General features: G+C 45.2%; 1 protein-coding gene across 1 annotated transcript in view; it reads right to left on the bottom strand.

Moving 5' to 3' along the window:
- The window catches only part of LOC126419440 (zinc finger protein 239-like), a 104,954-nt gene extending 94,014 nt beyond the window's left edge, over positions 1-10,940 (bottom strand). Inside the window, exon 1 of the mRNA XM_050086627.1 lies at positions 10,667-10,940. Within this exon, the coding sequence (XP_049942584.1) occupies positions 10,667-10,940 (274 nt within the window). The remainder of the gene's footprint in view (positions 1-10,666) is intronic.
- Positions 10,941-13,821: the final 2,881 nt, after the last annotated feature.

The following is a 13,821-nucleotide window of genomic DNA, read 5'->3' as shown; positions in this document are numbered from 1 at the left end:
CCTAGCATGCCCTCATCAACGTGAACAAATTGCTGCTCTGATGCGAGCTCGCACGAGGGTCTGATAGACAGCATTCTTCACGAAAAAAAAAAAAACTTATGTGATTCTGCTGGACCTGAGCGTCAGATATAGTTTCTATCAACCATTCCACACACAGTGACATCTGCTTGGAGGGGGGGGGGGCAGTTTCGTAGTTTCGTCTGAGCTAGACAGGGTGTTTATAAATGAATATTACAGCTTTAAAAATTAATAATAAATATGTTTATTACTGTATAATGGCATAAGCAGCAGCAGTTGTGCAAGTTTTTGATACGCTACCCGCTGTTCGCTTTTCGTGTTTAGTGAGTGCGCGTAGCGTCCGTTTCCATGGAGACGTGGCAATAGGGATAGGCTTTCTGTACACTCCGTTTTGAGGTGTTCAGATCTGTGTTTACAGTGCAGCGTATGTTTCGTGCTCGGTTTAGGGAAGACTCACTACAGAAGAATGACATAGATAGATGGTATCGACAGTTCCTGTAAACCGGCTCCTTTTGTAAGGGGAAGAGTCCTGGTAGGGATCGTATGTCTGATTCAAACTTCGAAAGAGTACAAGAGGTGTTACACCCATTCAGGCGTTTCACCGAAGTACTCGCAAGTCACCTAGATAAGCGAGGAGGAAATCGGTCATGCCAAATATTATGGAGTGGAAGGTGTTGCGTATGCGGCTATATTTTAAACCGCACGAAGTGGGATTTGTGAGGGCCCTTACAACAGCAGACAAAGTGAAAAGGCGAGACTTTTATGAAGAGCTGCACTTAAAAATGGAGGAAGCTGATTTTGTAGAAAGACTCACCTTCCGCGAGGAAGCCACTTCCCATGAAACTGACAAAGTGAGCACACAAAATGTTCGTACCCAGGAAAGCGGGAAACCACGTACGCTTAGAGAGCATCAGTGTGACTCTACAAAAGTGAACGGCTTTTGTGAGGTGTTGAGCGAGAAAGTGCACGGCCAAAATTCTTAGAACTGCAAACGGTGACGGGTAATTCATTTCGAGAGTGCTGGAAACCTGGTTATACTCCAGCTGAACATCAGTTTGATATGAAACTTCCTGGCAGATTAAAACTGTGTGCCGGATCGAGACTCGAAATCGGGACCTTTGCCTTTCGCGGGGCGTGAGTCGTCCTTGGGTAGCTCAGATGGTAGAGCACCTGCCCGCGAAAGGCAAAGGTCCCGAGTTCGAGTCTCGGTCCGGCACACAGTTTTAATTTGCCAGGAAGTTTCATATCAGCGCACACTCCGTTGCAGAGTGAAAATCTCATTCTGGATCAGTTATGATGATTACATTTTGCAAATGGATGATTTGCCCCGTTTTCACAAGAATGTAAGAGAGCTCCTTAGTCGTTGTCCTTACCAACGCTGGACTGGACGTGTTGCAACAGCAGACAACCACCTCCTCTCCTGGCCACCCCATTTGGCAGAGTTAACAGCCTGCCATTTCCTTCTGTGCGGATTTGTGACAGACCGCGTTTATGTACGGCCACTGCCCGCGTCCCTCGAGGAAGTGTGTGATCGGGTAAAGCATGCACTGCAGGCCATCACGGAAGACATGCTACATCAAGTACGGGAAGAATTTGATTACTGTGTAGATATGTGTCAAGCGACCAAGTGTGCACATACTGAAGGATTGTGATTAATGCATCATAAACTTGGACAGTTGCCGCTGCTTATGTTGTAAGGCTTTCCCTTATAAAGTGATAAATCGATTTATTATTAATTTTTAAAGTCGCACCATTTATTTATAAACATCCTGTATGTGATTAAAAATTTGAAGATCATTTTGGAAAATCCTGTACTGATGGGGATTTTCTAATGCGTAGTGTAGTGGCGCATGTTCTGTGAGCCTACATATCCTGACAGGATGAACCAACCTCATCTGAAGAACTGAGAAACTAAGGCTTAAAAGCTCTGATTCCACTCCACTCAGAAACCACTGCCAGAACTCACCATGCATCTAAATCACGACGTTAACGATTTTATTCGATGGGCTGTTTTGCTGTCATTAAGAAGAGTGAATCCCAAGTCAGTCGCATAAAATATTTTCCAGGCCAGTTTCTTGTTTCCCACCCTGTACCATGACACGGATAGGTGGGGGACTACCAGTTCCATGGCCTGTACGAGGACCCGTTCCATGGTCAGGCTCGAGGCTCGGATCTAGGGGGAGGGAGGGGGGATGGGGTACGTGCTCCAGGCGGCAATTTCAGGGGGCGCCAAACTCATATTATTGAAGAAAAAAATCTTTTTTCACAAAGCGCCTGGCATCTAGCGCGCATTTTTCTATCTATTATTCATATGATTTTGAAACGCGTCCCTGCTGGTTTTTAAACATTTTTGAACACATTCTAAGTTGATTTCTGAACGAATCATAAGTTGATTTTTGAATGCGTGCGTAGTGTACGTAACGTCTCTGCCAGGGGAATCTCCGTCGCATCTAGAAATATAAAACTTTTCCGCAGACAAAAGGGGGCGGGGCTTTACGAGCTGGGACGAATAAACCCGAATGGGTGAATTCCCATCGCTGTTTGTTTATGTGATTGAATCGGTGTGCGTTATAATTATCAGCGAAATCCATAGATTCAGACTACCAGAGTGGAAATAAAAGACTAACAGGAATAACAGGTAAGAAAGTTTACGTACTAATCATCTCGGTGTATCCAAGAAAATGAAATTTTGGCAGAAAATTTTTGCCAGATCGCTACACTATTAAGCGCCAGTTGTACAATCCCGGTTACCAGCCGCTCAAGTTCTGTTCTCGGAACACGTAATGACTCCTAACGGGAGAATAAACGCGGGATAACTAAACTGGTGATTCTGGGAGTGTTAGTGAAGTTAATCGGAGAACAAGTTTTGAGAACGGCAGGAATGGCTACAGAAATAGTGATGACAAGCTTGCTTTTTAGATGTAGGAAGGAGAAGAAACGGGGACATTACGCAAATTATATGGAACAATACGACGATTCCAAAATTATATAAATACTTCGTACCACTACTTTTCGATCTCATGCTTGAGAAACTCTAGTGTATGAATGAAATGTGAAACTATTCCCTAACATAAAATTTTGTGCTTGTTGTAGAGCTAATAGCTGTTTGATATGTACTTCGTGAATTATATTCTGTCGTGTTATTTATGTAAGTGAGGTAGATAAAAATAACCATTTGTGCTAAAACAGTCTCGCTTATTCGGCGTGTGTTACAATTACTGCAATATTAGAAAAAACCTATTTCGTTTTTATCTTACAGACAGTGACAGAACAGACGTAATCAGATCGAGAAACCAAACCAGTCTTGGGTTAGAACCCAAGACTGATTTGTATTAACAGCTTTTTCATTATCAGACAACCACACTTTGATTTTTCATATAGCAAAACGTCTGGCGAATTCTGATGAGGTAATAGATGCTCTCGCAGAAAGGAAAGATTAGCGAGGAAAAATGCTGGGACGTAAGGACTGAAGAAATGTGTACTGTCTTGCTTGTCTCTTGTCTTTACTGGTTTTATTTTTTTTTATATATTTAATTTACTCTCACACAAAAAATTGGAAATTTGTGGTAAGATCTTATGGGACCAAACTGCTCAGGTCATCGCTCCCTAGGATTATACACTACTTAATCTAACTTAAACTAACTTATGCTAAGGACAACACACACACCCATGCCCGAGGGAGGACTCGAACCTCCGATGGGGGGAGCCGCGCGGACCGTGACAAGGCGCCCGAGACCGCACGGCTGTCACACAAAACAGAAAGTTATTAGTTAATAGACAATAAAGAGCGCATATTTTCTGAATAGTTCTTATTTCCCTCGTTACAAATAATCCCACCCAGTATTAATTGTGAGGGTTAAAAAGAAAAGATTTGGAGCAGGAGAGGCACCACAAGACATTGTAATTTCCTCTGTCCTCAATATAGGTTTGATGGTTTATATTACTAAATATACACGTTTGAATTCCACAGAGCGAAATACAGTGACGTGCGGCAGAAGAGTGTTGTGTGAAGAGGCGTGGCACTGCACTTTGGCACACTTAAGACCAAATAACATGTCTTACATTTCCTCGAACATACATGTTTCATACATCGAACTCTTCAGAAAGATGTGCGCTACAAAATGTAAATATTTTTGAAAGATCATTTTTTTTTTTAAATTTTTGACGTCCTATCTCAAACGCTCGACGGGGGCCGAGGCTCCACTATCAAGTTTTTGCCCCGAGGCTGTGGTCTGTACGTTCTCTCGATCATAGTCCTCCGGATTTTTATGTCTGAGGGAACTTTTAAACAGTTGGTTTATGCGGAAGATAGCATGGATGCTGAAACTCTTCATCAACGTGTCTCGGAAGCCTGCGAAACAATTCAGTACCGTTAGGGATTGTTTGATAGTGTATGAAAGTACATGATTCGACCAATGCATGCTTGTATGGAAGCAGTAGGACCTTTTACATATTTGTTATAACTTTTTAAATATATGAGACATTCAATCTGACAATACATAAATGATGTGTCGAACATAACGTTTTATTGAGATTTTATTAGGTTTCATTAATAAACTACTCACTTTTGGGCATATGCTTATACACGAACCAATCATGAATCTGTGACCACCGCCTGTGTTCGACGTCAACGTGCAATAACTATGCAGGTGGCAGCACTGTCGGTGGAGAGAGCATAAAGTGTGTATATGTATGTGGGGGGCGTAGAAAACAGTACAGTCGTCGTCTCTTTGTCGTAAAACGGAAACGGAACGATTTATCTGACGCCCGAAAAGGCATGGTCTTTGGCTTTCGGGCCTGTGCGGAAGCATTTCCAAAACTGCAAATTTTTTAAAATGTTCGTGTGCTGCCGTGGTTAAACTACAACGCGCATGGCAAAATGGCGCTATCCAAAAGCGGCGCCGAGGCAACCGTGATGCACACGAGAGTGATCGACTGCTGCGGAGATGTATACAGGCGAATACACGTGCAGCTGTTGAGCAACTTACTGCCCAGATGAATCAAGGACGCGTATGACCCTAGTTGGTTTTGGGCTCCAAAACAAAACAGGTGAACCAAGGGGCTACCAACAGTGTCTCCTCAACGACTGTTCGGTGAACTTCCTGCGTATAGTTCTCCGCAGAAGGCGCGTAGTTCATGCAGCGATGCAAGCTGCCGTTCATTGGCGATGAAGGCACGAATTTGCACGTCAGTACCACAACCAAACGTCCGACAGGTGTCCTTTTCATAAGAGTCATGTTTTATGCTCCATCGGACAGAAGGCCTTTGGCACGTACAGCGCTGCAACAATTGTCTGGAGGGTTCAGACTGGAGGAGGGAGCGTTATTGTCTGGGGCATGTTTTCGTGGCTTTCCCTGGGTTATCTCGTCGGTTTCGAAGGCACAAGGGATCAAAAAGAATGTGCATCTGTCAGTGAGGACCATATCCACCCCTCCATAGAGTCAGTTTTTCCTCGGCAGGATTATACAATGTGTCACGCAGCTCAGAGTGTACTTGCATGGTTAGAAGAGCACTAGCATGATTTTACCGCACGCCCCTGGTCACCATCCCCCCCTCCCCCTCTCCCCCTACTCCACCGGATTTAAACTCAGTCGAGCTCAAAGCACTGCGGATGTGTAAGGAGCGTTTGCAAGGGTGTGGGGAGGGGGTGGGGAGTGGGTCATGGAGCACAGGACCTGCCTTCATTCCCAAAGAAAATGTTACCACCTTGATCGAGCTGTTGGCGCTATGGATCCCCAACTGTGAAACTTAGCGCAGCTGGCCACATCAATGGAGTCGCTATCGCTCCACATCCCTGTTGGTACCTTCCAGAATCTCACTGCCTCTCTTCCTGCACGATCGCGCTGCAAAAAGAGGTTATTCAGGCTTTTCACTGAACTGTGTATGACCTTTCGCGGAAGTAAGACTGTGAGTTTTAAAATAATTGAAAAGCCGCGATCGCTTCAATATCGTTCACTAGATGACCGGTTTCAGCACTCTGAAGGTGCCATCATTGGATCTGTGAAGGTATAACATAACGGGTTTGAGGGAGGGATAACATGAGTTAACTATATACATTATACCTGAAACGTGGATTAACATTTATAAAACCATATGGACATCATGGGACATGAGGCAGACCATCTGATAAAAATCATTGTCACAAACGATAAAAAATAATAAAACCATATGGACATCATGGGACATGAGGCAGACCATTTGATAAAAATCATTGTCACAAACGATAAAAAATAATAAAAAACTGCTCTCATGGTAGTTCTTTCCATAAAATAAAACTGAAGTCACCAGATGAAACTACCAGTGCTCGCCTAACACCGGTCAGCATCATCACTGCCCTATTCCGCACAGGCTCACCTGCTGTGATTCTAGCGGTTCACAACCGGCCACCAGATAGCGCTGTCCAAGCAGCGCACACAGTTCCACTCATTACTACTAAAACACAGTTTTACTATAACTGCTTGTCACATACCCTGCAAAGCCCACATTTACGCTGTTGTGTACAAAGTTCCGCGTTGTCAGCGCGTACACAACTTTCCCACTAGAGCGCGCCCCACTAAGCACAACAGCGCAGGCGCAGCGCTCGTCCGTCTCCGCTCTACGAGATGGCGCTGCCATAGAGACGGACCAAATTCTGCTTCCGCCGATCCGCGTATTAATATGTAACACAGCCAATGAGATTGCTGCTAACATAGAACCTTTTCTCCTCGTGGATCACCCTCGCGCAGGGATACTTGAACGCGCGAGGTATTATAACGAGGGTACAGGCCTCCGATTAGTCAGTCTGCATTCCTCTGCATTTGTCTGTACCACTCTATAGTCAAGTTTCAGTCTGCGCTTAATAAGATTATCATATTCCTGTACATAGCCATGAAGAGAAATGTATAGACACTTTGTCAAGTATCAGAGATATGTGAGAATAAGACTAACGTACCAACACCAAAGGAACTTCAGATTGTCAATTGTTCATAGCATCCAGAATCAAGTTAAGTAAGGTTTATGATTGTTATTATTTTAATAAATGAGTGTGAAAATTAATCAAGTTCTGTTTAAAGTTGGTCACCGTCAATCTACTACTCTAAGTGTACAAGTGGCATTTCTATCGTCTGACCTAACGGCAGAAGATAAACACGCCACGATAGGACCACGAGACATATTGCTGACACTCGCCTACTTCGTTAGAGCGACAAGGGAAATAATCTGATGGTGTATGTACCGAAGGTCTTACAGTACGCACACCACATACACATACTTTTATGTATATACTATAATCACTATAAAGTATGTCAATTACAAAGTAAAAGTATCTGCGTCACAGTCATTATCCATTAGCGTCTTACAAAACTACTTATTATATTTTACCTTTATTCATATACGGACGTCAGCAATTTGAATAAAGACAAATTAGAATATGTAGTTTTGTAAGACGGTAATGGATAATGTCTGGCCGGCCGAAGTGGCCGTGCGGTTAAAGGCGCTGCAGTCTGGAACCGCAAGACAGCTACGGTCGCAGGTTCGAATCCTGCAGCGGGCATGGATGTTTGTGATGTCCTTAGGTTAGTTAGGTTTAACTAGTTCTAAGTTCTAGGGGACTAATGACCTCAGCAGTTGAGTCCCATAGTGCTCAGAGCCATTTTGATAATGTCTGTGCCTCAGATGCTTTTACTTTCTAATTGATGTACTTTATAGTGATTATAGTATATACATAAAAGTATGCGTATGTGGTGTGCGTACTGTAAGACCTTCGGTACACACACCATCAGATTATTTCACTTGTCGCTCTAACGAAGTAGGCGAGTGTCAGCAATATGTCTCGTGGTCCTATCGTGGCATGTTTATCTTCTGCCGTTAGGTCAGACGATAGAAATGCCACTTGTACGCTTAGAGTAGTAGATTGACGGTGACCAACTTTAAACAGAACTTGATTAATTTTCACACGCATTTATTAAAATAATAACAATCATAAACCTTACTTAACTTGATTCTGGATGCTATGAACAATTGACAATCTGAAGTTCCTTTGGTGCTGGTACGTTAGTCTTATTCTCACATATCTCTGATACTTGACAAAGTGTCTATACATTTCTCTTCATGGCTATGTACAGGAATATGATAATCTTACTAAGCGCAGACTGAAACTTGACTATAGAGTGGTACAGACAAATGCAGAGGAATGCAGACTGACTAATCGGAGGTCTGTACACGCGTTATAATACCTCGCGCGTTCAGGTATCCCTGCGCGAGGGTGATCCGCTAGGAGAAAAGGTTCTACGTTAGCAGCAATCTCATTGGCTGCGTTACATATTAATATGCGGATCGGCGGAAGCAGAATTTGGTCCGTCTCTCTGGCAGCGCCATCTCGTAGAGCGGAGACGGACGAGCGCTGCGCCTGCGCTGTTGTGCTTAGCGGGGCGCGCTCTAGTGGGAAAGTTGTGTACGCGCTGACAACGCGGAACTTTGTACACAACAGCGTAAATGTGGGCTTTGCATGGGTATGTGACAAGCAGTTATAGTAAAACTGTGTTTTAGTAGCAATGAGTGGAACTGTGTGCGCTGCTTGGACAGCGCTATCTGGTGGCCGGTTGTGAACCGCTAGAATCACAGCAGGTAAGCCTGCGCGGAATAGGGCAGTGATGATGCCGACCGGTGTTAGGCGAGCACTGGTAGCTTCATCTGGTGACTTCAGTTTTATTTTATGGAAAGAACGACCATGAGAGCAGTTTTTTATTACTTTTTATTCGTTGTGACAATGATTTTTATCAGATGGTCTGCCTCATGTCCCATGATGTCCATATGGTTTTATAAATGTTAATCCACTTTTCAGGTATGTGGTTCTGTAATAATTGTAATGTACACTACTGGCCATTAAAATTGCTACACCTCGAAGATGACGTGCTACAGACGTGAAATTTAACCGACAGAAAGAAGATGCTGTGATATGCCAATGATAAGCTTTTCAGAGCATTCACACAAGGTTGGCGCCGGTGGCGACACCTACAACGTGCTGACGTGAGGAAAGTTTCCAACCGATTTCTCATACACAAACAGCAGTTGTCCGGCGTTGCCTGGTGAAATGTTGTTGTGGTGCCTCGTGTAAGGAGAAGAATTGCGTACCATCACGTTTCCGACTTTGATATAGGTCGGATTGTAGCCTATCGCGATTGCGGTTTATCGTATCGTGACATTGCTGCTCGCGTTGGTCGAGATCCAATGACTGTTAGCAGAATATGGAATCGGTGGGTTCAGGAGGGCAATACGGGACACCCTACTGGATCCCAACGGCCTCGTATCACTAGCAGTCGAGATGACAAGCATCTTATCCGCATGGCTGTAACGGATCGTGCAGTCACGTCTAGACCCCCGAGTCAACAGATGGGGACGTTTGCAAAACCACAACCATCTGCAGTTCGACGACGTTTGCAGCAGCACAGCAGCATGTACTATCAGCTCGGAGATCATGGCTGCGGCTACCCTTGACGCTGCATCACAAACAGGAGCGCCTGCGATGGTGTACTCAACGACGAACCTGGGTGCACGAATGGCAAAACGTTATTTTTTCGGTTGAATCCAGGTTATGTTTACAGCGTCATGATGGTCACATCCGCGTTTGGCGACATCGCGGTGAACGCACATTGGAAGCGTGTATTCGTCATCGCCATAATGGCGTATCACCAGGCGTGATGGTATGGGGTGGCATTGGTTACACGTCTCGGTCACCTCTTGTTCGCATTGAGGGCACTTTGAAAAATGGACGTTACATTTCAGATGTTTTACGACCCGTGGCTCTACCCTTCATTCGATCCCTGCGAATCACTACATTTCAGCAGGATAATGCACGACCGCATGTTGCAGATCCTGTACGGGCCTTTCTGGATATAGAAAATGTTCGACTGCTGCCCTGGCCAGCACATTCTCCAGATCTCTCACCAACTGAAAACGTCTGGTCAATGGTGGCCGAGCAACTGGCTCGTCACAATACGCCAGTCACTACTGTTGGTGAACTGTGGTATCGTGTTGAAGCTGCATGGGCAGCTATACCTGTACACGCCATCCAAGATCTCTTTGACTCTACGCCCAGACGTATCAAAGCCGTTATTACGGCCAGAGGTGGTTGTTCTGGGTACGGGATTATTCAGGATCTATGCACCCAAATTGTGTGAAAAAGTAATCACATGTCAGTTCTAGTGTAATATATTTGTCCAATGAATAGCCGTTTATCAACTGCATTTCTTCTTGTTGTAGCAATTTTAATGGCCAGTAGTGTATATAGTTAACTCATGTAAGCCCTCCCTGAAACCTGTTATGTTATACCTTCACAGATCCGATGACGGCACCTTGATAGTGCTGATACCAGTCATCTAGTGAACGATATTGAAGCGATCGTGGCTTTTCAATTATCTTAAAAACAGAGTGATCACCCCACGACACACAATGTGTTCACTGCAAAATAAACTGTGAGGTTGAGGCGTGAGGTCGTGGCGTGAGGTCGCCACCAACTGTGAAAGGCAAAGCTACCCGGTTCGAGTTTGCATCAGGCACTCATTTTCCATCTTACACGAAATTTCACTAAAGAGATTTGAAACAGAAAATAAATGTTTATCAGTGGTGACTATGCCCAACACAAAGATGGGCTGTTTGTTGTGATACAGACCTGTGTGTGTGCGCATGTGCCTCTTGAGCAAGGAGGGCCTGTCGAAGCGCTTGGCGCACACGGGGCAAGGCAGCAGCGACCGCCCACCGGAAGCAGAACCAGCACCGACGCCGGCGTTGGATCCCATTGGCTGGCACTGCGGTCGTCTGCCCGGCGGCGAGGCGTTGCTGCTCAGGTCCAGCGGACCGTCTGCACACAGAGAACAGCGGTTCAGAGCACTGCGGTTGCGTAAGGAGCGCTTGCAAGGGTGTGGGGAGTGGGTCATGTAGCCCATGACCGGCCTTCCCTCCCAAAGAAAATGTTACCAATAGCGTTAATATTGTTACATACGAAGGGCAGTCAAATGAAAACACCCGCTACAACGAGACCATCGAATGGTTCCACTCAAAAGTAATCACCACAAGTGTTAAGACATTTATACCGCCGGGAAACGAGACGATCAATTTATATTTCATGGAACGTGGTAGCCCGTTGACGGATCCACAACCGCACCCACTCCAGCACTTCCCTGTCCGACTGAAACCGACATCCACGTCTGTCTTTCTCCAGGGCGCCAAAGACCTGAAAATCACATGGGGAAATATTCGGACTATACAAAAGATATTGCAGGGTTTCCCAGCGAAATTGCTGAAGTTGGTTGGCTGATTTGGTTAAGGGGACGAAACAGCGAGGTCATCTGTCCCGTCAGATTAGGGAATGATGGGGAAGGAAAGCGGCGGAGCCGGCCGTTGTGGCCGAGCGGTTCTAGGCGCTTCAGTCTGGAACCGCGCGACCGCTACGGTCGCAGGTTCGAATCCTGCCTCGGGCATGGATGTGTGTGATGTCCTTAGGTTAGTTAGGTTTAAGTAGGTCTAAGTTCTAGGGGACTGATAACCTCAGATGTTAAGTCCCATAGTGCTCAGAGCCATTTTTGAAAGCGGCGGTGCTCTTTCAAAGGAGCCATCCCGGCATTTGCCTGTAGCGGTTTAGGGAAATGACGGAAAATCTAAATCAGGATGACCGGACGCGGGTTTGAGTCGTCGTCCTCCCGAATGCGAGTCCAGCGTGCTAACCACTGCGCCACCTCGCTCGGTCAATTGCTACAGTGTAGCCTTCATCCGATTGGCAGTGGGGGCACGTGTTTCATTCAAAAGGAGGATTCTGTCTGACAGCATTCCGTCAGCCCGAGGGCAAATGGTAAAGCCAACAGTGTAAAAATCCCACATATCCCCTGCCAATGAAATCCAAAGCTCTTCGCACAAGTTCTATTAAGGTCACGATGAACATCTTCTTCGACTGTAGGAGCCCTCTGCTCGTCGAATCTCTCGACCGTAGAACCACAATCAATGCGCAGCACTATGACGTCAGTTTGCAGAATGTGCTACGCAGCATAAACTTAGATCATCCAATAAGGCTGTCAGACGGTATCATCACTTTGAACGATAATCCCCCCCCCCCCCCCCCCCCCCGCCCACTGCCCATCGGACGAAGGCTACGCTTTAGCGACTGGGTTGGGAAACACTGCAACAGTCCGGATCTCTCACCGTGTGGTTTTCACATCTTTGGCAACTTGCAGAAAAACCTGCGTGGACGTCGGTTTCAGTCGGACGAGGAAGTGCAAGAGTGGGTGTGGTTGTGGATTCGTCAATGGCTGATCGCGTTCTACGAAACAGGAAATGATCGTCTCTTCTACCAGTGGGATAAATGCCTTAGCGCATGTGGCGGTTACTTTTGAATGGAACCATACCACTGAAACGTCCCATTAGGAAAATTATAAATTACTGTGCTGATAAACCTCTTACGTTATTTGATTTTCAAACAGCTGAGCAGAACTGAACGTACTCAGTCATTTCTCTCTTTACGTATTCTGATCAACACTAAACTGACACACAATATTTTTAGCGCAACGCAATCTGACTTTCAATAATCAAAAAATGGTTCAAATGGCTCTGACCACTATGGGTCCCCTAGAACTTAGAACTACTTAAACATAACTAACCTAAGGACATCACACACATCCATGCCCGAGGCAGGATTCGAACTTGCGACCGTAGCGGTCGCGCGGTTTCAGACTGAAGCCCCTAGAACCGCTCGGCCACACCGGACGTCTTTCAATAATCCCTACAAAAGAATGGCCCATACTAACAATAGCCTATACCTTTCATGAATCAGTTACCTCACAAAAATTTTCGTTACTCGAAGTACTGCAATACAGCGAGCGCCAATACGGCCAGCTAAATAAAAGATTCTAACTACTGAAGGCACTAACTACTGATAGGCATAGTTAGCAAATGAAAGATTTTGATACAGAACAAACAATGTATTTACCTTAATAATATTCAAAAGTCATCATATATAAATCAGTTCATGATATACAGTATTACAAATTTACTCTTTCTGATGGACACACGTCCAGATCGTCCGCTCTCAAAATTCTGACATCTCTCTCTCCACATCCACCACCGCTGGCGGCTCACCTCAAACTGCGCAACGCTACGCGCTTTTCACATGCAAATGCTCAACACTACAATACCAAATACTCCAACAATGCAAATCAGCCACAGACTGCACACAGCACTGTCAGTGATATTCATACAGAGCGCTATTTGGCGTTACCAACATAAAAACCTAAACAGCCTACTTACACCATGGTCCCGATGCGACGAGTGTTCGGTTTTCATTTGAATGTCCCTTATATATCTGTTTCTAAGTTTCTCAGCTAACTCTCGGAAAATAGAGTAGCATGGAAACAAAGAATCTCGAAGTCCTCATCTACTATATTTACGATTATACTCCGCAGGCCACCTTATAGTGCGTGGCGGAGGGCACTTTGTGGGCCATTGTCATTCCCGCCTTTCCTGTTCCAGTTGAGAACGGTAAACGGAAGAACGATGATTGGCAAGCATCCGCGTGAGCTTGAAATTCTATAATCCTAGCTTCATGATCTTCTTGCGAGATACACATAGGAGGAACCCATCTAACGGTGCGCTCTCGGAGCTACAACAGTAAACCATACCAAGATGCAGAACGCCTCTCATTCAGTGTCTGCCACTGTAGTTGACTGAGCGCTTCCGTGACGCTTCCGCGCTTATCAAATGAATCTGTAAAGAAACGCGCTGCTCTTCTTTCGATGTTATCTTTTTCCTTTATTAAACCTATTATGGGTCATACACCAA

This window comes from Schistocerca serialis, chromosome 9, assembly GCF_023864345.2.
Source record: "Schistocerca serialis cubense isolate TAMUIC-IGC-003099 chromosome 9, iqSchSeri2.2, whole genome shotgun sequence".
NCBI classification, from domain to species: domain Eukaryota; kingdom Metazoa; phylum Arthropoda; class Insecta; order Orthoptera; family Acrididae; genus Schistocerca; species Schistocerca serialis.
Note: the sequence above shows the minus strand (reverse complement) of the source record. Positions and strands in the feature narration are given on the sequence as shown.